Source organism: Scatophagus argus, chromosome 9 (genome assembly GCF_020382885.2).
Source record: "Scatophagus argus isolate fScaArg1 chromosome 9, fScaArg1.pri, whole genome shotgun sequence".
NCBI lineage: Eukaryota > Metazoa > Chordata > Actinopteri > Scatophagidae > Scatophagus > Scatophagus argus.
The window spans coordinates 12,756,765-12,780,485 of NC_058501.1; the positions used below are offsets into that span (position 1 = coordinate 12,756,765).

The following is a 23,721-nucleotide window of genomic DNA, read 5'->3' on the forward strand; positions in this document are numbered from 1 at the left end:
ATAACAAGAAGCTATCTTTCACAAAACTAAGATTTGTTGAATAATAATTTGTGCTTATTTGCATTCTGTATACATTCTGTGTTACGTTAAAAAAGAAAGATTCAAGTATAAAAGCTATAATTTTTAGTTGCACAAGGGAAGAAAACAGTGGATCAATACAGACAAGTGAAAAAATACCATCAGCTCAATATGCTGATGATACAGCAAGGGTTTTATTAGCAGTTATTAAGAAAAGACTGATCAAACTTTAAATAGCAGAAGCTCAGATATCATGATTTTTACTTTCTGTGGGTCAAGACCTTAAAAATACTGCTTCCTTTATTTTCCGTTATGTCATTTGAAAGCAACTTTAATCAGATGCCATCTGGTTGATAAAGGCCTGACACTGCTCACTGTAGAGTTAACTACTGAGTGCCTATAATAGTTGTGAATGAGAGATGTGATGTTGCCATAAAAGACATACAGCTCTTTCACACCTGGATCAAACTATTCCATCTATTATTCTATCTATTATTCTTATGTGATACTACTCATCTGTTCTGTTTCTTTCTGGGTTCTGGAAATCGGACACCTTCACGTTCAGTTTGTTATATGCAGTAAAACCATTTTGGCAGATCTAGGCAGAAGGAATGCTACACAGCCATCTCTTTCACTCTGAGTTTGGCCAGAACAGCGACTGCATCATTGCGCTCCATGAGTCTGAGCAGATCAGCTAGGTGTCCCACTGTCCATTCAGGGTTTCTGCTGGTTAGTCCCTCCAACACGGCTTTCAGAGGGCTCTTACTGTCCTTCATAGAGTATGTGTAAGTAATCCAAGTGGAGGGGAAGGAGCAATGAGAGGCCAGATGTTTGGTGTTTTTTACTCCATGACTTTCTGGATCCAACAAAATCACCAGCTCTTCCAGAACATCCAGATTGTCCAGCACTATCTGTAAAGGTGCAGACTGGATGGTAGGACCTACAGAAGAAATATGTGGGAACAGTAAAATGCTTTCTTTTTGTCTATTTTTTTCTTCAACAGTTTATTTCGTTTTTGCCACATGTCAGTTGTGCTCTGTCGTCAAAGCACAGCATATTAATTGATCCAAGAAATACAATAATTTGGGAAAGTAATACAATGAACAGCAGTCTGTTCACAGTTATTGTGTCAAAAATAAGCCACATGTTAACATTACAGACAGACAGCAGTTCAAGAAAAACAGCTGTTCATTCCACAGATGTTGCCCCCCCCCCCCCAGCCTCTTTCACTGTATACTGTACTATTGCACTACCCACCTTAGGTATAGTACTGTACTACACTTTCACATATACGGTGTGTGTATATTGTTTTGTTTATGTTTTGGGGTTTTTTAGCTAATGACATGATTCACACTCACTCAGACTTCCCTCCAGATGGTTGTTAGGTGAAGAAGAGAGAGGCGAGAATCCTGCATTGATGTATGATGATCTTCTGTTATAAGTCAACACTGTTGACTGCCCTGTATTTAACACAAGTACGAGAAACACATATAATCACTCAGAACTGCCCCACATGTCCTTTTGCAAAATTACTTTCCATGATATTAAAACTAACAATAAATACACTACATGGACAAAAGTATTGGGACAACTCAGGACTACACCAGCATGAACTTATTGCATTTTTCCACACCAAACTCTCACCAAATGGAAAAAAGGACTTCCCCAAACTGTTGCCACAAAGTTGGAAGCATAGCATTGTACAAAATGTCTTAGTATGCTGGAGCATTAAGATTTCCCTTCACTGGCAGTAAGGGGCCGAGCCCAAACCCTGAAAAACAGCTCCATACCACACTGGAATTCAGTAATAAAGAGCTGTGTCCCAATACTTTTGTCTATATTATGTGATAAGAAAAAAAAACAGTGGTCAGCTGTTGTGCAGTGTCAACTTTGTTGCCCACTTAGCTGTAACCCCTTGTTCTCATTATGCATACCTCTTTTGCGCTTCAGGCATATTACACACAACACAACAAGCAAAAAGGAAATTAGGATAGTCAATGGTAGTGCCCCTGGAAAAATAAGAAAAGGTCAAGGTTAACAAAGAGGAGACAAAGAGGAAGTTGTTCTTTAATGGAGGGTGCATTTCACTTACATAACATAACATCGGTGCTAGGATCGGGTACATTTTCTGTAGTTGTCTTGGGTACATTTTCTGTAATTGTCTTGGGTACATTTTCTGTAATTGTCTGAACCTGAAATGAAAACAGAGTGAACTCTCATGACAGATTAAAAAGTCTAAAAACACTGAAAATGTCACTTTAAAATAAATCATTTAAGTTTTAAGGTATCACAGCAACATACTGCAAAGGAAAATGTTATTGCTGGTTTATTTTGTAAGCCTGTTAGCATATTCTATTCTTTGCCTGATATTTTTAAAAAGATATTTTTTTGTTTTTTTGCAACAGTGAGCTAATGAGAATACCATTGGCTGATGATGAATTAAAAGTTGACTTAATTATTAGAAAGTTTAAAAGTTTTTTTTCTTCTGTTTTTTTTTAAGAATGAGCCTACTCAGCTAATTCAAATACAGCTTAACAAACATGTACTTGATGACTCAAATCATGAAACTGGGGAATATTTACATGTGGGTTTATTTCCTTCTCAAAAGACTGCTGACGTTTTTCCTGTAGTGGTCTCGCTTACTCATATGAATAATTTATGGAAGTTAACCTAATATGGCTTATAGTTTCTATTCAAGTAAATAATTATAAAACTTGGTTTGATGGAGTCAAAATAGTGCCAAAAGTTTCATTAATTTGAAAAAAGATTTGAAATTGAAAGTTGAAATTTTGATTTGACCTTTACTTGAATTGAAAATAAGAACAGGAAACGTTTTTTTTTTTTTTGCTTTAAATAGATGTTTTATTCAGTTCTGATATATTTTCATTTTTCACATATATTTCAGTATTTGAGGTCTTATTTTTTTCAGTTGCAGATTCTGTGTTTTCAAGTTCACAGTTCTTTTTACTTATTAGTTACTTATTAGTTTTGGGGGGTTTTTTGGCTTTCAGGTCTTATTTTTCCTGGTTCAGATCTGGGGTGGGGGTGTGGCCTCAGCTGAGAGGGGCGTGGAATCAAGAGCGACAGCATAACAAAGAAGGCTGAGGACGATCCTCAATCACGTTGCCTTCAGGAAACATTGGTACTATGACAAATATTACTCCACACTTTCTATACACCGTGTTCACATTATTGGAAGTGAAAAAACTAACACGATTGATAACGTTCTGTTTAGCAAGCTGTTTTAAACTGAACTTGGCACCAACTGCAGTATAAGAACACTATACTATGTCAGATCGTGCAGTTTAACAGTCACACTTAAACGTTTGATGTTTCCCATTTCTACATGCAATTGCGAACGCAGCAAAGTATTGGCTAGCAATGGCGTCAACGACGGGACGACATGTTGGCTATTTTTTGAATAGATAACAATAGTTTATTGATCAAGAACAGGGTACTTCAATCGCAACCAGATTCCATTAACAAAACCAGTAATTTTACTGAGCAAAGCACAGGAGTTGCTGGAGTATCCCTGCCTCTGCTGGTGACAATCTACCGCTACACCATCGAGAGTGTGCTGGCATACTGCATCGTGGTATGCTGGCTGCTCCGCTGCAGACAAGAAAATACTTCAGAGGATAATAAGAACTGCTGAGAAAATCATCAAATCAGGTCCTTTGCCTTTCCCGGAGGACACTGTGAGCTCCAGACGTCTCAGCAGAGCCACGCACATTTTTAAGGACAGTATGCACCCTGGACACGAACGTCTTGTCCTCTTGAGACATAGGAGCCTGAAAAGCCGGACTAACAGACTTAAAAACGGCTTTTACCCCCTGGGCCTTCCGACCTGTAAATGCTGCTAATTCATAATTAATCGACGTGGTATTTTTTATATTTTTAAATCACATATTATGTATTGCGCTTATGGCTGTATGATTGTGGATATTGGTGGCTGTGTGAATGGAAATCTTTTATGTTTGCACTGTTCAAATGAGGCACATCTAATTTCGTTGTAGTGATGTACAATGATAATAAAGCATTCATACATTCATTCATCATTGTGAGACTTTCAGTATTAGAAGAAGTATGCAGATCATTACTGTTTTGTCAATGGAGTCTGGATTCAAGTCAGCTTAGTTTGTTTTCCCACACTTAAAACAATGTTCAAAATTTCATTGCCTAAAATCTTTTTTTCCAAATTAATTAAACTTTGGGCCCTGATCTGGCTCCTTAATTTTGCATCTAAGAGAAAGAGAAACCAGTTCTAAACAACATTAAAGCAATACCTCAGGTCTAGTCCCAATGCTCTGGGTCAGGATACTCACCGTGACTGGAGCTTCTGTCGTCCACTGTCTGTGGGAGATCACGAGAAAACAGAAACCTACATGGATACAGGCTTTTACACAGCACAAAGCAGTCTTAAGGCTGTCCGAAATAAAACGAAATTACAGCCTGTTTCCCGCAAATGTGACACGCAAGGCAATTACGCATTTTGATGTGATTCATTTGTTTCTTTATTTATTTGCAGTTGTGCTTTTCCGTAGGATCGTGGGTCGGATCAAAGTACAAGTCGACCTGGTGAATCGCTGTGCTGCACTTTTCCCGGGTAATATAACACGCTTTCTTACCGTGAGCTTGGGCACTTGGTGTCAGTTGTGAGGTTGCAGAGGCTGACAGGGTCAACTCCGGGCGGGCAAGAGGTACAAGGCTGGCAATAAGCCGTGCTGCCATCATTGAAAGTACCGGGTTTGCACTGTCGGTGGGGACCCTCGTGTCGCCCTCCGCGGTCATCATAGCCACAGTTTGGGCTAACTTCATATCCTATAGGGACATCACATCACATCACATCACATCACATCACATCACATCACATCACATCACATAACTAATAATAATGTCCTACCTGCTAATAATTCACACAACACACATTTTGAATTTGCACGATCCCAGTAAGTTGTCAGATTAAGGCACTTTTCTGAGTATGTCATCGTGATTAATCTGCAGTCTGGGGTGAAACACTGAGTATATAATGTCGACAAAGCGCCTCCTACTCCTGCCTACCGCCAACCACTTCCAGCGCGTTATTTCAAAGTATCTGAGTTGTGCAAATAAGATCTTAGGTTTCAGATAGCTACTTTCCAATGTATATTACAGTTTTGTTTTTTTTTGGGGGGGGGGGTTGTTCACTTTTTTGTCTATTATTTTAATTGTATGTTTTAATTTGCCTCATTGCAACCCTGAAATGTTTTAATCAGAAGCAGGACACAAAGACAGTCAGAGAAAGATAAAAGTGCCAAAAAGTTCACGTTTGCTGACGTCAAAACTAGACCGTCAAGTGTTTAAGGGTCAGCAGGTTTAATATTAATACTGTTTCAATGCTTTATTCTCAGCCTAATGGCATGGTATTACAATACTAATTTTCTGTAATACCTCTTTAAATACAAAATTACCATGTTAAAGGTCCGATGCGTAGGATTTAGGGAGAATTAGGAGAGGAAATTGAATATAATATACATAATTATGTTCTCATCAGCGTACAAACACCCAAAAATAAGAATAATTGAGTTTTCATTACCTTAGAATGATCTTTTTATTGGGTCCTCTTCCAAAAAACCTGCCATATTTCTACAGTAGCTCAGATTGGACAAAGCAAACAGCAACAGTAAAGAAAGCCTTTTGATTTTTTTTGTAATTTCACCGGCCATCATAAGGGAGGGCGAGGCAAAGGATCTTCAGGTTGTTGCAATCTAGACGCTAAAGTTGTACACACTGGGCCAACGACTGACCTTCGATGCTTTTAATTATTGGTTGTTTAAAAGTTTAGATGTCATTGGTTGTACTAGGCTGGGACTAGTCAAGCGAGTCCCAGCCTAGTCAAGCGAACATGAACTGATGAAGCCTCTTGGATGAGAGGTGAAACGTCTTCAAAGACAAATAACTAAGTCCAGTTGCATTCGATTGAATTTCCTTGAGATAACCATGACCTGGATGAATGAGAATATTCACAGGCTTACTTGCCTAAATGTCGCAATTCCCTATTCCCCTTCTGTCTAAACATGACTAAATGTGGTTACTGCTGACCAAGAATGACAGGACCACAGCGTGGAAAAGGCATGCTAGACAAAGATGAAAACCAGCAAAAAAGACCATTGTCATTGTTTTTGTTGATGAGATCAACAAATGTGGCTTACATCACTGTCTGGCCGACAAAGTTGGGAAATAAATACCTTTCGTTTGTATTCTGGCAATACAGCCCCATTCATATTAATGCATGTGAAATAACATTTCATATGGGATTTGAGGACCTCGCACTTCCTACATTTGGACTCAATAACAGTGGAAGACAATAACTCTGAAAATCAAGGCATGCCTGCAACAAAAGATGATATGGTTTATATTTTTGTCCAAATGATGACTTAGATAAGTTAAGTGGAATTTGTTAATGATGCTGATTTAGCAACAGCATGCAATGACAACACAACCATGTTGCAATGACCACATGACTGTGAGTGTAAATGGTGACTTCTGAGCTGAGATATTAATTTTTGATGGCAGCGGCACAATTTGCCTACAACATACACAGTAACGTTTAAAGGCATTTCCACAAGCAAAAGCTCGATTCCGTACAGTCAAATGACTGAGAGGACTACTTCATATTTCTGAATGGTCTTTCATGTTTTTAGGTTATAGAAAGTTATCTTTAGAAATAGTTTTACTGATATAGGTTACTGTTTCAGTGTGGAGGGGAAAATAATTTCTGGGGCGTGGCCAGGGTGTGCATTTGGTGTGACAAACACTGACTGTAAATGTCAGTGGAAAGTAACGAATGACACCTCTAATGTCTGTGCAGCCTGCCAAGCAATGGAGGAAAAATGGTAACTGCTACTGAAAAGAACCTCATATCAAAGTTTTTATAAAAGTTGAGATTGAAAGTTAATTCTTGACCTTGGAAAACAATTAATTAACCAAACAAACTCCAAAGTCAGCTCACTGCCCAAAAAAAGACAGTGAACAGACAGAGTAAAAGTAAACGTGGTTTTCTGACAGTTTTTGATGAGCAAAGCTGTGCGCTGGAGCAAAAATAACATTCTTATTTCCTTTTCCTTTTCCAGACAGACAGAGACACACCCTTCCAATTCCAGGGTAATTTCCTGAGCTTGCAAAAGCCAAGAAATGTCATCCATGTCTTTGGGCTTTGAGCAGCATATGATATTGAGTCTCTCAGCATACTGTTTTGCCTTACTCGCCCAGTAAGCCTCATCATCTTGGGAAAAATCTGGGCAAGTAAAATGTGCTACTGGTTACAACAACAGGGGATTGAAATCCCCTTTTTAAAGTGTTCAGATTTACTTTTCATAAAAATGCATAACAACATGCATGGTTTGGTAAACCCTGTGGTTTACCAGGAATGCCACTCATTTTACTGCCTGTACACATTTGGAAACGCAGTCACATTTTTGAGAGAAGATTGGAAGCAGAAAACTGATGACATGTGTGACAGGTGGCATCCCTCCCTGCCGCTACAGGGCACTGTGCCAACGAGCAGAGCGCCTTGAGTGACTGAGGGGCGGCACAATGCGCCCCTTCACCTGCATCTTCCTCTTCCTCTGTTTCCCTCCGGTGGCTACCTGTTTTGCGTGAGCATCGTGGTTGAGTGGCGTGGCCGTTGCGGGTGCACGATCCTCTTCATTCAGGTAATGCGCTCTGCTAGTCTTCCGTTGTTCATGCGTGCGTGGAACGGGCGTCTTGGTGACGCGATCTCCGCTCTCTGTAGGGCGACCGGCTCCCGAGGCCGTGGGGGACGCATCGCTTCACAGGGGACCCTTCCTGGGTGGTATGTATGAGTTTATTTGTCTAAATGCTTTAATTACATACGTTTGAGCACTAAATTATGGCTTGTGTGCCTCTAAAGGCCGTGGTAAGTTGTTGGCCTGTATTCAGCCACCCCTCCCTGAACCCACGCTCTGTTTAATTTGTGGGTGTTTTGGGCATTTCTGGTGACTTCAGCTTGTTTCATATCTAGCCTTGCTTGCTGTAGAGTCGCTGTTAGTTGCCAGTGAATGTGTCCTGCCCTTAATTTACCTCAGCTGAGTAACTCAGCTGAGGGTCATTTTAGTTCATTTACTGATGGTGATTTGAGGCCCGCCTGGCTCCTCAGCGCATTGCCACAATTTCCATACGGCTGAATTGTTTAAAGGAAATTCCACTCCTGCTACACGTGTTTTGATTAGTTTGTATTATTTAGTTTTTCTTTGTATTTTTGTTCTTGTTTATATCATTTAGTTGTTTCTTCACACCAGTCCTGTATAGCACTTTTGGCATGTTTTAATTTGCTTTCTGTTTTTGGTTAGGTGCTGTGGCCCTGAGGCAGCAGTCCAGTCCCTGATGGTGGTTTCCTTCACGATTTCCTTTCTTTGCAGTTGCAGTGTCACGGCTGTTTAATTAATGGACCTTTCTACTTTTGGTTTGTCCCTGCCGCCTGGTAAGCCCCAGCCTTCTCTTTTAATTCCCGCTCCTGTCTGGTGCTAATTTTATGTGATTCTTTTGTGTAACTGTGTGTGTACTTTCTTATTGCTAATCACTTATTTTTGTTGTTTAATAAAGTCTTTTCTTCTTTTTTGAAAACTGTCTCTTGCCCCGTGGTATTCCTGAACCAGTGTGACGGTGTACATTAACTTAGGATTTCCTGTGGGTGAAATTACCCCAGGTGGCATTGTCACAACACTCTGTCCTTGCTAGCTCCTTCCTCATGCCACACATGCAAGTTGTTTTGTTTTGTTTTTTTTACAAACAGGAAAATGTCCTTCATTCAGTTGGCACGAATCCTTTATCCTATTTTCCTACTAACTGTCACGAACGTTCCATGGGTTCAGGTGGCCCTGAGAAGCAAAGCACAACAATATAAGACAAAACGTATTAAGAAAAGGAATAACATTTGTGACATTTTGTGATATACATTTTACCTTTTGCTACTCTTTGCTTGCCGCTGTCTCATCTATACAGTAATTACAAAACTGAAACAACCGCCAGTTTGTTTGGATCAGTCAGCTTGCCTTGTTTTCCCTATGTTCTCCTGTGTTGCAGTGCCTTGTGTTTCTAGTTTGTTTCTGTGTGTGTATGTGTGTCCAGAGTGGGGCGTAATCTTCTGGTTTTTTGCCTGACCGGCTCTACTGCGTGGTTGAATCCCATTGCCTCATTCAACTCCAGCCCAAGACTGCAGTATATGAAAATCGGCACATTCATCCACTCTGTGCCAGATTGTACGGTCCAGCTCCTGGTAGTTGTGTCAAGTCAGTTTATCTTATACTCTAAAGTTTTCTGACTTAAAGTAACTGAACTGCTCTCTTTGTAATCCAAGTTAATGAATACCAACCTTGTGTATAATATAATACAATAATAAAATACTTTTTTAGTAGGAACCATAGCTGCTTCCTCGTATTAAAAAAGGTATACTGTAGGGACAGCAAATGAAACAGGTTCTCAGTGGATGTTGCAGATGTGTCTCAACAATATGGGACAGTATAAAGGTTCATTAAGGAAGTTTTCTCACTGCATTGATGAAGAAACAAAAACATGTATTTATATAGATTATTATGTTTTTACAATACATTATTCAACACAGTAAGGCTGTTTTCCCAATCCTGAGTAGAGATCAAATGTTGTGATTTAAACACATCAGCAAGCAACATCACATGGCTTAAAGAGGGCCTCCGCCTAAAACAGCCTTGCCCCATCCTTGCTTGTGAATCACTGAGCCTCTTGAGGAGGCCCCTTTCTTACCCAAAGATAATATCACCACCCGTTACCAAAGAACTTGTTTATCTGGAAAAGTTGTGTAATGTTTTGTAAACACCACACAACTTTGGTCTTTGGTTTCTACTGTCACAACTTAGACAGTATTTATTGACATCAAATTCAGAATAACCAAATATATATAAAAAAAAAAAATCAGTGAAGTGAATTTGAATATATATTGTCTTTTTAAATTATCTTTCCACTCTTTTCAATTGAAGATTTCTCAAAAAGGATTATAAAATGATCATATTCTGTTTTACAGAGTAATGTGTGTTTTTTGTTGTACTTCCCTTTTAAAATATTGCTGCGGGTCACATGTTTGATAGAGCCAACACTAACAGCTGCTTCCATCTCATGATTTTATAAACAGGCATGATGTGCCAAGCTAAACTTCCTGTACTCAAACAGAGATTGGATGGGGTGCTCTGAAGCGTGTTTGACACTGGAGAAAGGCTCATTCCGAGTGGACATGTGCTGGTTTCACATGAGGTGCTGCTGCCTATCTACAAGGTCAGGCATTAGCACCAGTTTATGGCTCTGCCAAACTGCAAACTCAAAGACTCCAAAGCCAGGAGAAACTGAGGACCCTGAGCAGATGGAATGGTAGAGGACAAAGACAACAAAGCATCTCATAGCGGATTCACTATTAATAACACACTTTATTGGTAATTTATATGTTGTTTGCCCATTGCACTTACCAGGCTAACACATGCAGTTGCATTATTGAATCAGTTTACAAAAACAGTACTAGCATATTTACCACCAAGTATTTTTTTAAAGTATGATTTCCGACAGAGGTCAAAACAGGCTTCCATTTTCCCATGTGAAATGACATGGTCAGGAACAAATTCATTAGCTTGAGCTAGCTGCTAATGCCTGTTGTTTCTGGCTGAACACTATAAAAGCCAGGTTCTTAAAATAAGAGCTTGAAGGCTGCATGGGCCTACATAATATTGTGCTAAGATGAGGTTAAAGATACATGTACCAGGCATTCTAGTGAGTTATACTCTGATAGTAACATTTAGCCAATAATTATCTACTGCTCTACTGCAGTAGTTGCGGTAGTTAACAAAGCAATCCATTCCTTACTCTTTTGCTCTTGTTTTTGGAAAGGATCAAAAAATGAACATACACAAACACATTTCATTGCTTCAGGTTGATTAAGATGTTGCTTAACTGTGTTAATTCCACTTAATTTGAAGTTAAACTACTATAGTTTGTGCTACCAGCAAAGTGATAACAGGACATTAATATTTAATGATGACAAAATGAAAAAGTTGTGGTCACCTGCCCCCTGTTCTCCCAGCGCTCTAAATGTCTTTTATTATCTGTGCGAATTAGAAAGAATTGCCAAGATAGCCGTTGTGTGTAATATTGTTTATTTGATGCATTACTAGTCTAAAACACAACATGCGGATCCATTAAAGCCTATGAATGAAACATGAGTTAAACGTTTATTTTCTACCTCCCTGCACATTAAGATAATGCTGTACAAACCAACAAAGAGCATTCAGTGGAAAGTCCTGAAAGCTCCGTGAAGCAACGTGCATGGTTACATGCTGCATACACATGCATATGAAGACTTCTGGGTTCACGAGAGAAAAATCAAGTTTTTCTTTTTTTATAAGGCATCATGGCATTGACAAATGTAGAATTCTTTCAAAACTGGATCAATGAATCCAGACAGTTCCAGCAATAAAAACCCTGCAAACACTATATCTTAGCCACTGCTTACATTTTGACAGGCATTTGCGAGCACTAATTCAGAACACAAAACTAACTGTTATATTATTTGCCCTCCTGAGGGCGCCATAAACCTTGCTCAAACTTACAAAGTTTACTCAAGTAGTCCAATAATTATGAAAGTAAGAGGGAAAATGCCTGCGTCATTTGATGAGGCTGAGCTGCAGATGTGGCTTTAATGCATGTACATGGCCTAATGTTGACTCTTTAAGTAGCTATTCTCAAATGCCATCGGAAATTAGTGCTGTTCTATAGTTGCGATTGTTAATACAGAGCAGTTTGTATGAAAGCTATTGCAACATGTGATCCTGGTTTGATCAGTCCATGTATAATTGTAAGTTCAAAACTTTATCTGATAGAAAAACTGATGTTTTGCTTTGTTACTTAAATGTAATGATGATACAAGGCAGACCCAAACTAAAGCTATGAGAACTTTGTCTTTTTGACAGAGGAGTCTGTGTTGTGATGCTTGCCTCAGATGTGTGAGATGTACTGGTAGGTGCTGCTGATGGTCCAGTCAGTCGGAAAGTCTTGCATTGAGTGGCTCTTTAGGTGTCTCTGCATGGCAACCAGGCTACTGGAGAACTCTTGGCAGATTGTGCACCGGTAAGGCATGGCCCCGCCGTGAGTCCGCAGGTGCTTGATCATAGCTGAGTAGTCTCGTGAGCGTTGACCACAGAGACGACATTCAAAGGGTTTCTCTCCTTGAAACAGAAAGACGAGAGAATAGGGGGCACAGGAAGGAAGACAGCGGAGGTGGAGAAAAGGAGTGCTCACTTCAGAGAGGGTGTCAAACCTTTAGGCATTAGAAGTGCATTCATTGCTTGCATTCTACCATTTTATCGGATTTTGTATGCATGTATTGATATATTAATTCACTGTAAGTCATTCTGTCATTGTCTGGGACATTTTTATGCAAAACATCTCGATTCACATCTCTTTCTTGGAGCAATTATGTCTGACAAAGTCAGGGATTCTCTCAGGGAGTGCATTTTGATGTAACAAAAAAGTAGGTAGATAAATTGTAGGTGTATGGTAGAGGTGGTATGGGACACATCTCCCTCGATATTTAGAACACCCCCACCTCCTAAAAACATTAAAGTAACACAGGTCTTTTATTTTGACAGACCACTAGAATGTGACTCATAGACACAAAATGCTTTCTGTAATGTAGGTCGTGGTTTTGTGCAGATTTAAAATTTGGAGCCAGAGGTTTTTGATCTCCTGAATTACACAGAGGACTCGACACAGTCTGTTGTATTCTTGTTTTCACTCCACTTCAATCACGTTGTTGAGATGTTGGCCTACATGACATGTTTTAATGTGCAGCAAATTCTGAATATGGTGCATAAATCTTGCTGAAACACACAGATGAAATAAAATGAATTAATTGATCATGGATGAGAATAGGTGCCACATTTAAGGATGTCACTCCCCCAAACAAAAATATTTAAAATAGGACAAAAGGCTAAAGAATCTAAGAATAACAACAACATAACAAATGAAAAATGCTGATCTACAGGAGAATAAATATATGCAAACCAAAACGTATGTCTGAAAAACTTATTGTGTTACACTCCCTTACATGAACGAAGATCTGTCCACCGCGATGCAGAAAAGGCACAAATTGGTTTATATACATTCACCAGAATGCAGGAAATGATGTGTTTCAAAAATTCCAGGGGAAAGACCCTCAACTGAAATGTTTTGCAACATTTCTGTGGTTTAGCGTATTGCAAACAATTATTTTGTATAATATATATCGTTGCTTATCATTTCTCTATTTCCAAACATTCCAAACAGAAGTGTAATGCTTACTTATGTACTTAAACTCCGGCATCCGATTTGCACTGAAAATTTCTTGACAGTTAATCCATAACAGCAAATTTTTTTTTGATTGATGATACTGTCATAAAAGCCATTATTACATGATAATACTACTGTAAGGACAGACCTTTAATTGCATTACCGTACAGAAATACTCTAGCTCTAAAAGTGGTTGAAATTTGCTCCCCTTTGATCAATGAATTTTCTATCTCACACAAGTTTTAAGTTTCCGTAAGGTGAGTTGCAAAAATATAGTACTTTTTCAAACATCTGTAAAGACTAATAAGCATTCAAGATTAACCATAAATCCCCTCTTCTCCAGGTAATTTGCTGTGTTAAATGAACAAATAACCTGTCTCTCATCTGTTTGACTTGATACCTACTGACTGAAGCACCCTCATACCAATTGCACTGTTGTTACTTTTCAGCAGTTTAATGCAACTGGCTTTTTAAAATCAAACTCATGGGGCTCTTCTTACCTAATAGCACAGTTTTTCTTACCTTGCTTTGTAACTGGATCCTGGACAAAAAGAAATACATTGACTATTGAAATTCCCCACCCTGTAAATAAATTCAGTCTGTTTCAAGTTCAACTGCTGCCTTAAATATTTGAGTTAACTTAGGCTGAATAATTAGTTCAGCTGTATTCTTTTTGTAACATGTTCACTAACCACATGATATTCAGTTGTTAGGAATTAATCTGTTCAGTCACCACAGTCTTTACAAATTTGATTTCCTGTCACATTTTGTCAGTTTGACGAGTTCGTTCTGCATTTCACACAAACAGCAGCTGCTCCTAATGAAACTATTTGGTTTCAGCATCAGCACAAAGACGCCATCTAAGACTGCTCACAGTGCATTAAGTGTAAAGAGGTAGAGACTGGATTCAATACAAGTCAGTTCACCATGTTTTCATCACTGTGAAATCAAATAGCCCTGACTTATCTTAAAATGTGTTAAAGCCACACAGCATGTTTCAATCATACATTTTTCTTCAAAGTAAAAAAAAAATGAAGGATCTTAAGTCTGCTAATATGCTGATTATGTTTCTTCAGAGACTTATTTTAATGAATAGATTGAAATCTGTACAGCACATTCATCCAGCTCATCATTTCAAGTCAAAGTACTTCAAGTTAGAAAATTTTTAAAGTGGTCTAAAAAACTAAACTTTAAAAATAAAACTTATTTTTTTATTATTTAATTAACTTCAAGCAAGATAAAACTTGTATATTTATGTTAAGTTAATGAGAAAAGATTAGTTGTTTCCACTAAATTCCTATACGCATTTTATAGCGTTGTGATTACTCATACTTTTTGTCATAATGCCCCACAGCAAAGATTATTATTCGTCATTGTTTGTAGGCATAGTCTTAGATCCTGACATAATACCTAACCAGTAAGTGCTCATCAGCTGCATAAGTTACACATGTTCTTAGAGTTCTTTTCACAAAATAATATACATATAAATTACAATAAAATACCATTATTGTCGTTATGAACAGACTCAGGAAGCACTTTCATCTTGAAATGTACTTACCGGTGTGAACTCGATGGTGTGTGTCCAGTTGGTGTTTCAGACTAAACTTCTTGGGACAGTGTTGGCAGTGGTAGGGTTTTTCTCCTCTGTGTTCTTGTAGATGGGATTGCAGTTCATGCTGTGCAACCTCTCCTCTTGCACTGAACTGACAACCTGCAAAAGCCTCAGCTGTGTAAAACACAAGATGGGGACAACAGGTGAAGGGGTTAACTTAAGGTGGACAGAGGGCCCTGACTTTTCACAAAAACATCATATTTCATTTTAAAGGTGCTATGGTTCAATTTTGCAACAGTAACGTTAACAGTAACACAGTAACAGTAATCTGTATCCACACCTAAAGATACCAGTAAATACCCTACACACTGGACATCCAGTGTTCAAGTTGATAAACTTGTGGTTATTTTAAATATATACACAGCAACACCTTTCAAACAAGTTGGGGACAGGGGCAATGAAAGACTTAGAAAGTTGTGGACCACTCATTGAACACCTGTTTGGAACATTCCACAGGTAAACCAGCTCATTGATAGCAGGTGATAGTGTCAAGACTGGGTATGAAAGTGGCATCCTCGAATGGTTCAATTGTTCACATGGTTAAGAACAACATTTCTCAATGAACATTTGCATGAATTTAGAAATGTCACCATCAGCAATCCATAATGTCTGATTTGGAGAATCCTGAGAAATCTCTGCACTTCAGGGGCAAGGCTGAAAACCAACACTGAATACCTCTGACTTTCAATTCCTCAGGCTGTGGACTGGACATTACTGCATAGGCTTAGAAATTCATTTCACAGAACAGTGTAATCTGTGTGTACCGACAACTTTGTGAAGGCACCATGAATGCTGAAAGCTACATAGTGGTTTTGGAGCAACATATGCCAACCCGGGGATGTCCCTGCATATTCTAGCAAGACTAAGCCAAACTCATTCTGTACGTGTTACAACAGTACAGCTTTCTAGTAAAAGAGTGCACATACGAGACTGGCCTGCCTGCAGTCCAGACTTGTCTCCCATCGAAATGTGTGGTGGATTAAGAAAAGCAAAATACTATAAGTTAGACTCCATACTCTTGAGCAATTGAAGCCAAATATGAATCAAGAACGGAAAACCGTAACACAAAGGTAAACATGCCCCCGTACCAACTTTTTTGGAACGTGTTGAATGCATCATATACAAAATTAATCTACAAAAAACAATAAAGTTAATCAGTTTGAACATTTAATGTTTCGTCTTTATGCTGTACTTAACTGAGTAGAGGTTAAAAAGGATTTGCAGATCATTACATCTTGTTTTTATTTATGTTTTACAAAGTATTTTGCAACTTTTTTGCAGTCAAGGTTGTAAATTCATTTAAGAGCTGCCGTGGTTGCAGAGCTTTGGGTTTTTGGACTGTTGCAATGATGATGTCATCTTGGTCTCTAAATTTTTCACTACTTATTTACAAACAGTACCTAACAACCGGGAAAATAATCAGCAGATTAATTGATAATGGAACAGTTGCAGTCACCCTCAAGATTATAATACTCCTTACCTTATAATACCTTGACAAAATACCAATTATCAAAATAAAAATGCTATAGAATAATGTACTAGTCAGATATGTAGTACCTTACTTTTTTCACCTTTCAGAGGCACAAATATATTTTTGGTCAGCATCCTGTTGCAAGACAATGAATTCAGCTTGCACAAGCTTACTTTCCTGTCGCTCTGCATACATCTGCAACTTCATATGTTAGTGATTCTTTAAAAATTACAAAGGTGTGATTTCGAGGTTAAGGCAGCAACTTTGAAAGCTTTCAGGACCTTTAGGGGTTTTTTAATGAAAACTTGGGCCTCATAGTGCAGACAGGATGCTGAAATAAGAGGTGTTGGGGGGTGGGGGTGTAGTAGGGGAAATCAAGAGAATGAGAATAAACCACAACAATTGAACACTCACCACTCCAAACACAAACTACTGAAACCTGTTGTCATTAACGTGTTTCCTGTCCAATATTTCTATTCAGTTCTCACTTTTAAAGAACTAATGTCTTAAACAGTTCATGTTTTTATTTTCATTACCCTTATTAGTACACAATATGATTTCAGTGGAAAGCAAAAGTAAAGAATGATGAAACACTACACAACAACAGCAAACGCAGGTGCTAAAAGTTTCTCTTATACTCCTTATGTGGTCACATATATGATCATAGAAATGGATTTTCACTAAGTGTGTGAAAAGTCTTACTATGTACTTACAGTGCATTGCCAAGTTATTACACTACTTTCGGTGCACTTAGCAGTGTAGTTTTACCATTGCCTAATCTCTTGAAACATGAGCATGATGTTCCACTGAGTAGCGATATTAAACATCAGATAAACCATGTTTATCTGCTTGATTGTGCAGGGCCAGCTATCACGCTTCCACACACAGACTATCACTTCAGACCATTTTTTGTGTTACTTCAGTGACTTACCAATATTTGATTATAATAAATTGTAATGTATGCTTCTTTATGACATAGGACAAAAACCACTGTTGCGATGCAGTACATACTGTACCACATGTATCTAGCTGTATCTAGTAACCACACTACTGCTCCTGCTGCACCATGCTCTCAAAACCACAACTCTCTTTATCACTTTCCATTGCGTAGTTACATAGCTGGAGTCTGCTGAGGGTCATGACAAGAACCGTCTTACTATCTCGTTAAAGTGATCGGTTCTGCACAGGATTTCCATTGCTATAACCTTGATCTTACTGTATAGAAATAATAGTATGTTTAATGTGTTCAAAAAAAAGAGTGTGTTTACTGTTTTTTTAATCATATATATCATTACCTGATGGTTTGGAGGATGACTGTTGCAGTACTGGATCACCAAGGAAGCTTGTGCTGGCTTTAGGTACATCATGGTAACTGTGAAAAGTAAATTTTCTGATGCAACGCTACTTGTATCTTTAACAATAATAAACAAAAACTATTTTCATTTGTGCCCCAAAGAGACACTTTACTGGACAAATATAGAGAAAGTAAAAGTTTGACATGACAAATATCTCATTATGTACATATTTTACAACCTTACGTGTTATCACGGATTACATATTGAACACCCTTTCGTTCCTCTCCATCCCCGGCTAACGTATTTGTAGAGCTTGAAGGATAAAAGCTCATTTTACTTTCATATTATCAATGTTAGAGAAGTAGGAACAGGATGATGAAGTGACACTGAAGAATAGCTATTTTTCCATAAGGACGCATAATTGTTTTGAGCAATTTCTTGTGGTACAGACAAAACACTGAAACTGTTTTTAAGTGGGTGGAAAACATTGAATTCTGTTGAGAGGGGAGAAATTTAGGGGGCTCCCCTTTACTTTACACGATGTGTGGTTACTCTGTGCAGAGTACTGTACAATATGCACATACTAGAGAAAAGGAGGTAAATCACCCCAAAACAAATTCAAGTGGGTTTAACACTATCTAATATCACTAAAGGGAGGTGCTAAATTTATTCAGACTTAGAACAAAGTTGTTGTTTTTGGTTAGTTTTAATCCAATGAAAAAGTTAAGTTATATTTTGATTTATCTTCAGATTAATGCATGTTTTGTCTCTTTTGTGCTATGATTTTTCAAAAAAAAAAAAAAGAGTTGACTGACTTGGGCTGGCAGGTAAGGGTTAACAGATGAAACTGTTCTAGTTGGAAAGTGCAGGAGGCTCAGTCACACACATCTACCCAAGAAGCAGTGAGTCAGGTAGCTGTCGCTGTCGCAAGGGAACAACTGAGCAAATTAGGGGATTCTCAATGAGTCTGAGAGAGGAAAAATAGGGAGACAGTGACTGAAAAGAAAAACAGAAGTTTCCAAAATCATTTCTGAGTGCTGACTTACCTTTGCTCACCGTTTTGAATGGTCCCAGTAAATACTCTCTGGCTGGGTTTTTTCCTTTTCAACAGACCTTGCTTGATTATGCTCCCCATTCCTGTGGATCCAGCAAGGCTTTGTGTATAACCTGGATGAAAGCCTGGGTACCCCATGAAAGTGCTTTGAAAATGGGAGCCAAGAAGGGGAAACATGTGGTGAGCGGTGAGGGAGAACGGGTATGCTATAGAGGACTGGTTTGAGGGCTGAAGTGGGTGAGCTGCGACTAGGTTCGAATAGGCTATACGCCTCAGGGTGCTCACAGAGTTCCACATGTCAGGTAAAGACGTTCTGCTGTTGGCAGGCCCGGTAATAACACTCTCTCTGTTATAGGGTGTTGCTGACACTGGGGACGTTCTGGGCTTCTTTCTTGGGGAGAGTGGACCGTTGTGGGTCTTAGCAGGATCAAAGGCTGACACGTTTTCCATGATAGTGCTGTTGCATGTCTTATCCATTGAGGGAGAAGTCTCTCTGAGTTTCTCCGCTTGAACTGGACTTCCTCTTTGCTTTTGATTTGTCCCATTTACACTTTCTTTTTCTTCTTTGACATGTGTGATTTCACTTCTGTTATTCTCCTCTCTGGCTCTGTGGTGTAGACTGTCTAGCTGCTTTCGGCACTGGTCCTCCAGATGCTGCATCTCCAACAGCTGAGCAGCTCTCAGTAGCAGGTGCAGGTCATCCACAGATACCTCCAGAGTCTGTTTGTAGGTGAAGTCCAGAACTTGCTGGAAGGTGTGGGGTGAGAAACACTCCAGTGTGCAGTGGAAAGGACTGTCCATGTCTCCTAGAGCAAGCTGCTGTGCTAGTCTTCTGCTAGCACAAGCCAGTACTAGCCGATGAGCCCTGAAAGTTTGACTCTTTACCGAGATTATGGCATCGCAGAGTGACCCTGAGCGACGTAAAACATCTGCCTGCTGCAGGAAGTGCACATATTGCGTGTTTTTGAGCGGGATCATTTCTGAATACAACCAAAAACCTGAGAAGAGAAAGACAAAGCAAAAGACAATATCGGTCGATATGGTCAGATCATACCCACACTGTTGCGAATTAGTTCCATCATTTGCAAGGCTGTTAACGGATATGTGACATTTCTAGAAATGTAAAATTGTGAATAGGAAAATCACTTTGAAAATCAACATCAGGGCTTGGCTTGTGATTAGCAGATAATATGTTTCTCTGTGGTTAGTGAAGTTTTTTCCAACCTCTTATCTGTAGTGAGAGCTGAGAGGACAGAATGTACCCGAGGTGATGTCACCATTTGTTTATTTGTGTGCATTGTTGCGTGTTAGTGTAAAGACTTGATTTTCATCTAGTTTGTATAAACAGTTCCTTGGATGTTCATTTCAAAGCAGGTAACAAATATTTATGGCTTCACAACCAGTGAGGCTACGTACTTTTTTTTTAGACTCTCAAACATGCAGAAAAAACTTCCTCAATCACAATTATGTCCAATATTGTGTCTGCATTTCTGGTTGATGTGTGGAAATGTACTCAGTTTTCTGAAAGCTTTGATATTCGGTGCTCACAGACACACTCTAAAGCCACAAAGCCTTACCAGTTTATGAAACCATGACTAATGACTGTACACACGAGTAAACATGAGTAAAGTTTGAACATCAACAACGATAAGACTGTATTTCAATATTATAAACATCACATGCAAGAGAGTGCAGAACTGGAATATGTAAATATGTATGTATCTTGCAGAAATATTTGGAATTTCACATCCAAAATTGAGAATAAAAGGATGAAAAAGCTGCAACTGTATGTCGAAACTACCGGATGCCGGAGAAGTTGTCATCTTCACACAGTCTGTAGTCTATAATGAACTTTTATGATTATACAGTGTGTGGTCGGTTCCTGCAACAGAGGTCACAAGTACTGTGAGCTATTACAGAGGGTTTTTCTGCACAGTTGCAACCCTATTCAGTCCTCTGATGGTGACTGTAAATGGAAAGTAGATGTGAAACGAAATGACATTTAGTTGCGTAGTTTGTTACTGGAATTTGTTTTAATTATGCATGCATATTTGCACGCACTCTGTCTATCTTGCTCTGTGTTGGTAATCAAATTAATTAATTCAAGTTATTTGGAAATATTGCACCAAGGAATAATAGTTTATAATAATTTCTCAACTACTACTTTTCATTTTTCAAAAAGTCATTAGAGTTACAATATGCGCGATGCTTAGAGCACACCGGGAGGTCTGTCGTCAGTGAGACTTGTCGTCTACGCGAATTTAAAGCAGTCGGCTGTTGCTACGACATTTACGGCTCTCAAAAGTTACTTGCTACCCGATCAGATTCGTTACATAATGGCTATGTGATATGTCATACAACTTAGGACAGTGTCACAAATGTATTAAGTAAAATTAAATTAGTTTTTATTATGCCCAATCTTACTTCAATTTTACATTTTGTATGGTAGTTATTTTTAATTTAGATTAATTTCCCTTCACATAATAAGAATTGTAATAACAATTATAAAAATAATTATTATTTTTGCAATGCTATTCATTTATGGTCAAGTAAATGCGTTACCCGTCATAGCGGGGTACTACGAGGCTATTAATTTAGCGGGTATTGTGTGATGTTTATGATAAATAAGTTTAAAGCAACTTCAGTCGACAGAATTTTAAATTTATGTGGTAGAAAATTTTGCAGAAACTTGAAAAGTAGTGCATTGTGTTGTTGTGAAATAAATAAACCTTTGACCCCCATAGCGATATTCTGCCCTAACCCTAACCCCGTCCCCCTTCAGAAATGTTTCCGTCTTTTAGTGATGCGTGTAGCACTGATCCGTGAACTTTAGTTTAAACTGTTAGATTATATTTTCAAATGCTGCCACTCAGTTTAACGCGATGCACCTAACAAGTGAGCAGAATAATTTTCGATTATATGCATAGCAGTGCATGTGCTGGTGCTCTCCTGAGGCTGTTGGCCTGTAAGTCTGTTCTTCTGTTGTACTGCTTAGTGCATTATTATGCTTCAAGTTGTTGCCAGCCTCATCTAAATCTTTATAATACATTTGATTTGGTAATAAACTGGCTTGTGCAACAATCAAATTCCCCCTAATGTTGTTCAAATCTATATTGCACTCTTGCAGAGTTGTGACATAGTTAGCAGGCTTACGAGGTTCTTACAGTCACAGTTATCTGAGTACTTACAAAGGGGAAAACCATGCATGCATATGTCAGATTTACACATCCTTTCAAACACCCCACAGTTTGAATATAAAGGCCTGGAGTCGCAAGAGAGAAGCCTGAATTTGAAGCCTCCATAGGCAACAGAAGAGCAACAGTGACATGCTAGGTTGTGTTTACAGTAGTTCGCAGGTAACACAACTACAAAGACAAACGATCAGCAATGTAAAAGTGTTTCTGCTTGTGGTTTCAAGTCACAGAAACTTAAAGACGCAGAAAGCTATGCGAATGAGACACTTACCCAGTGTTCAGTGAATAATCTTCCAGGAGAATGATGAGCTACCTCGCATCATGACTTTGAAGTGACTTGTAAAGTGACATGTCTCACTGGGTACAGGTTTTGGTGAGGGACAAGGTGGTTTCCTCTTTTGTCTTTACACTCCCTCCTCTTCAGCTTATCTCTCATTGGTTCATTGATTATGGTGCTAAATGGTTTGTTTTTTTGCGTGTGTGTTAAAAGATGGTGACTTTCGTCTACCGGTTCTTTCAGTTATAATATTTTTTTTAAATTTTCCTTTAAGCGTGGCGGCTGTTTGTCAATTTAATATTCTTGGATTTTTGTAAAGGTGACTAATATTGAGATTGCATACGAACTTAAAACTTAACAAACATTACAGTTGGCTTATTTTATGAAATGGAGACAGGTTTATTTTTACCAGATCTTTGTGTGTGTGTGCGTGAATGAGAAAGAGGGAGAAAATGGGGACAGTGGTTAGAGGGATGTATGTGTGCTTTAGTGATGCTGCATACCTGTACACGCTGTACATGATTTCCTCCCCTCCAGCATCACTTGCTGGTCACTGCATTAATAGGCTTTCTTTGCTGAGACAAAAACCACTTCAAAGACATTGATCTGTGACAGGAAACATACAGACAAAAGGCTGGTGGTACCAATATGTAGGGCTACGCTTCACTGAAACCTGCTCCCTTGAAATAGAAATGACTGGCTTGCCCTTTCAGTATGTCAGACCTGAGTGTGAAAACCTGTAGGCCAACTGTATAGATCTGGTCAGTTTATCAAACCTACAGGTTTGATATATTACATATTTTTAAACCTAGATTTGATTAGCAGCCTGTTTATTGCTGTATTATACAGCATTTATTAAATGTTATATTTTCCTGTTATTGAAATGTCCAACTCCCTGTGCTGTGTAAATCCTCCTGCTGGATGGCAGATCACTGCACACAGACAAATGTCACATGAATTCATCAGGTGACAGGACAAGAGCCCTCACAGGTCTTCCACAATTTTAACTACATATTTGATATATGATTCATGCAGAGTAATTAATTCATTCCTTACTTAATTATAAATAAATGTAAAGTTTAAGACAATATTGTTTTTTATTCAGGAACAAAATGTTTTGATGTTTTTTGTTTAATTTTGAGATAATGTACATACAAATTGAGCTCAGTGTCATCAGCATAGCTGAAAAAATGAATGAATATAATACTGATTTAAATTAGACAGTGGGTGCAAAACAAAGCTTTCTGGTACACCAAAATTAACAAAGTATTAGTATGAAGAGAGAAACTGGTCTCTTCCATGTGATGTTTTAGAGTAATGAAAACATCTCAAACTAAGATAAAACAGCTAGATATTATCAGACAGTCTTTCAAGTATCTTGGCAAAAGATTGCTTTGAGGTTTTAGTAGTTCTGATGCACACATCACAGTTTGGTTGGGCCTTTATGAATGTTTCT

General features: G+C 38.5%; 2 protein-coding genes and 1 long non-coding RNA gene across 6 annotated transcripts; 1 reads left to right on the forward strand and 2 right to left on the reverse strand.

Annotated features, from left to right (window-relative positions):
• Positions 1–160: 160 nt before the first annotated feature.
• igflr1 (IGF-like family receptor 1) lies at positions 161–5,153 on the reverse strand. 2 transcript variants are annotated; one of them, XM_046399412.1, is made up of 7 exons: positions 4,922–5,153; positions 4,647–4,839; positions 4,344–4,371; positions 2,111–2,210; positions 1,953–2,027; positions 1,377–1,478; positions 161–958 (listed from the first exon to the last, which is right to left on the reverse strand). In XM_046399412.1, exons 1-7 carry the CDS (start codon positions 5,004–5,006, stop codon positions 633–635), a joined length of 909 nt encoding a protein of 302 aa, XP_046255368.1. In that variant the 5' UTR covers positions 5,007–5,153; the 3' UTR covers positions 161–632. The 2 variants fall into 2 exon arrangements, with proteins under 2 accessions (XP_046255368.1, XP_046255369.1); XM_046399413.1 differs by lacking the exon at positions 1,953–2,027.
• A 2,427-nt stretch (positions 5,154–7,580) lies between these two features.
• On the forward strand, positions 7,581–11,253 carry LOC124064737. Of its 2 annotated transcripts, XR_006844308.1 has the most exons (5): positions 7,581–7,712; positions 7,793–7,852; positions 8,370–8,500; positions 9,148–9,308; positions 10,184–11,253. It is a non-coding gene; the product is annotated as an uncharacterized LOC124064737 (long non-coding RNA). The 2 variants fall into 2 exon arrangements; XR_006844307.1 differs by lacking the exon at positions 7,581–7,712 and having other exon boundaries at positions 7,716–7,852.
• On the reverse strand, positions 8,500–22,389 carry zbtb32 (zinc finger and BTB domain containing 32). Of its 2 annotated transcripts, XM_046399396.1 has the most exons (6): positions 22,260–22,389; positions 18,787–19,792; positions 17,741–17,817; positions 14,921–15,088; positions 12,030–12,260; positions 8,500–8,897 (listed from the first exon to the last, which is right to left on the reverse strand). In XM_046399396.1, exons 2-5 carry the CDS (start codon positions 19,770–19,772, stop codon positions 12,031–12,033), a joined length of 1,461 nt encoding a protein of 486 aa, XP_046255352.1. In that variant the 5' UTR covers positions 19,773–19,792; positions 22,260–22,389; the 3' UTR covers positions 8,500–8,897; position 12,030. The 2 variants fall into 2 exon arrangements, with proteins under 2 accessions (XP_046255352.1, XP_046255351.1); XM_046399395.1 differs by lacking the exon at positions 8,500–8,897 and having other exon boundaries at positions 11,249–12,260.
• Positions 22,390–23,721: the final 1,332 nt, after the last annotated feature.

Excerpts from the sequence above, each read along its gene's own strand:
- igflr1 (XM_046399412.1), bottom strand. The coding sequence starts at position 5,006 with ATGACATACTCAGAAAAGTGCCTTAATCTGACAACTTACTGGGATCGT. Across the intron at positions 4,372-4,646 it reads ACCAAGTGCCCAAGCTCACG|ACAGTGGACGACAGAAGCTC; the intron begins GTAAGAAAGCGT and ends GATCTCCCACAG. Across the intron at positions 2,028-2,110 it reads TAGCACCGATGTTATGTTAT|GGGCACTACCATTGACTATC; the intron begins GTAAGTGAAATG and ends TTATTTTTCCAG.
- zbtb32 (XM_046399396.1), bottom strand. The coding sequence starts at position 19,772 with ATGATCCCGCTCAAAAACACGCAATATGTGCACTTCCTGCAGCAGGCA. Across the intron at positions 15,089-17,740 it reads GTCATCCTCCAAACCATCAG|CTGAGGCTTTTGCAGGTTGT; the intron begins GTAATGATATAT and ends TGTTTTACACAG. Across the intron at positions 12,261-14,920 it reads ACACCATCGAGTTCACACCG|GAGAGAAACCCTTTGAATGT; the intron begins GTAAGTACATTT and ends TTCTGTTTCAAG.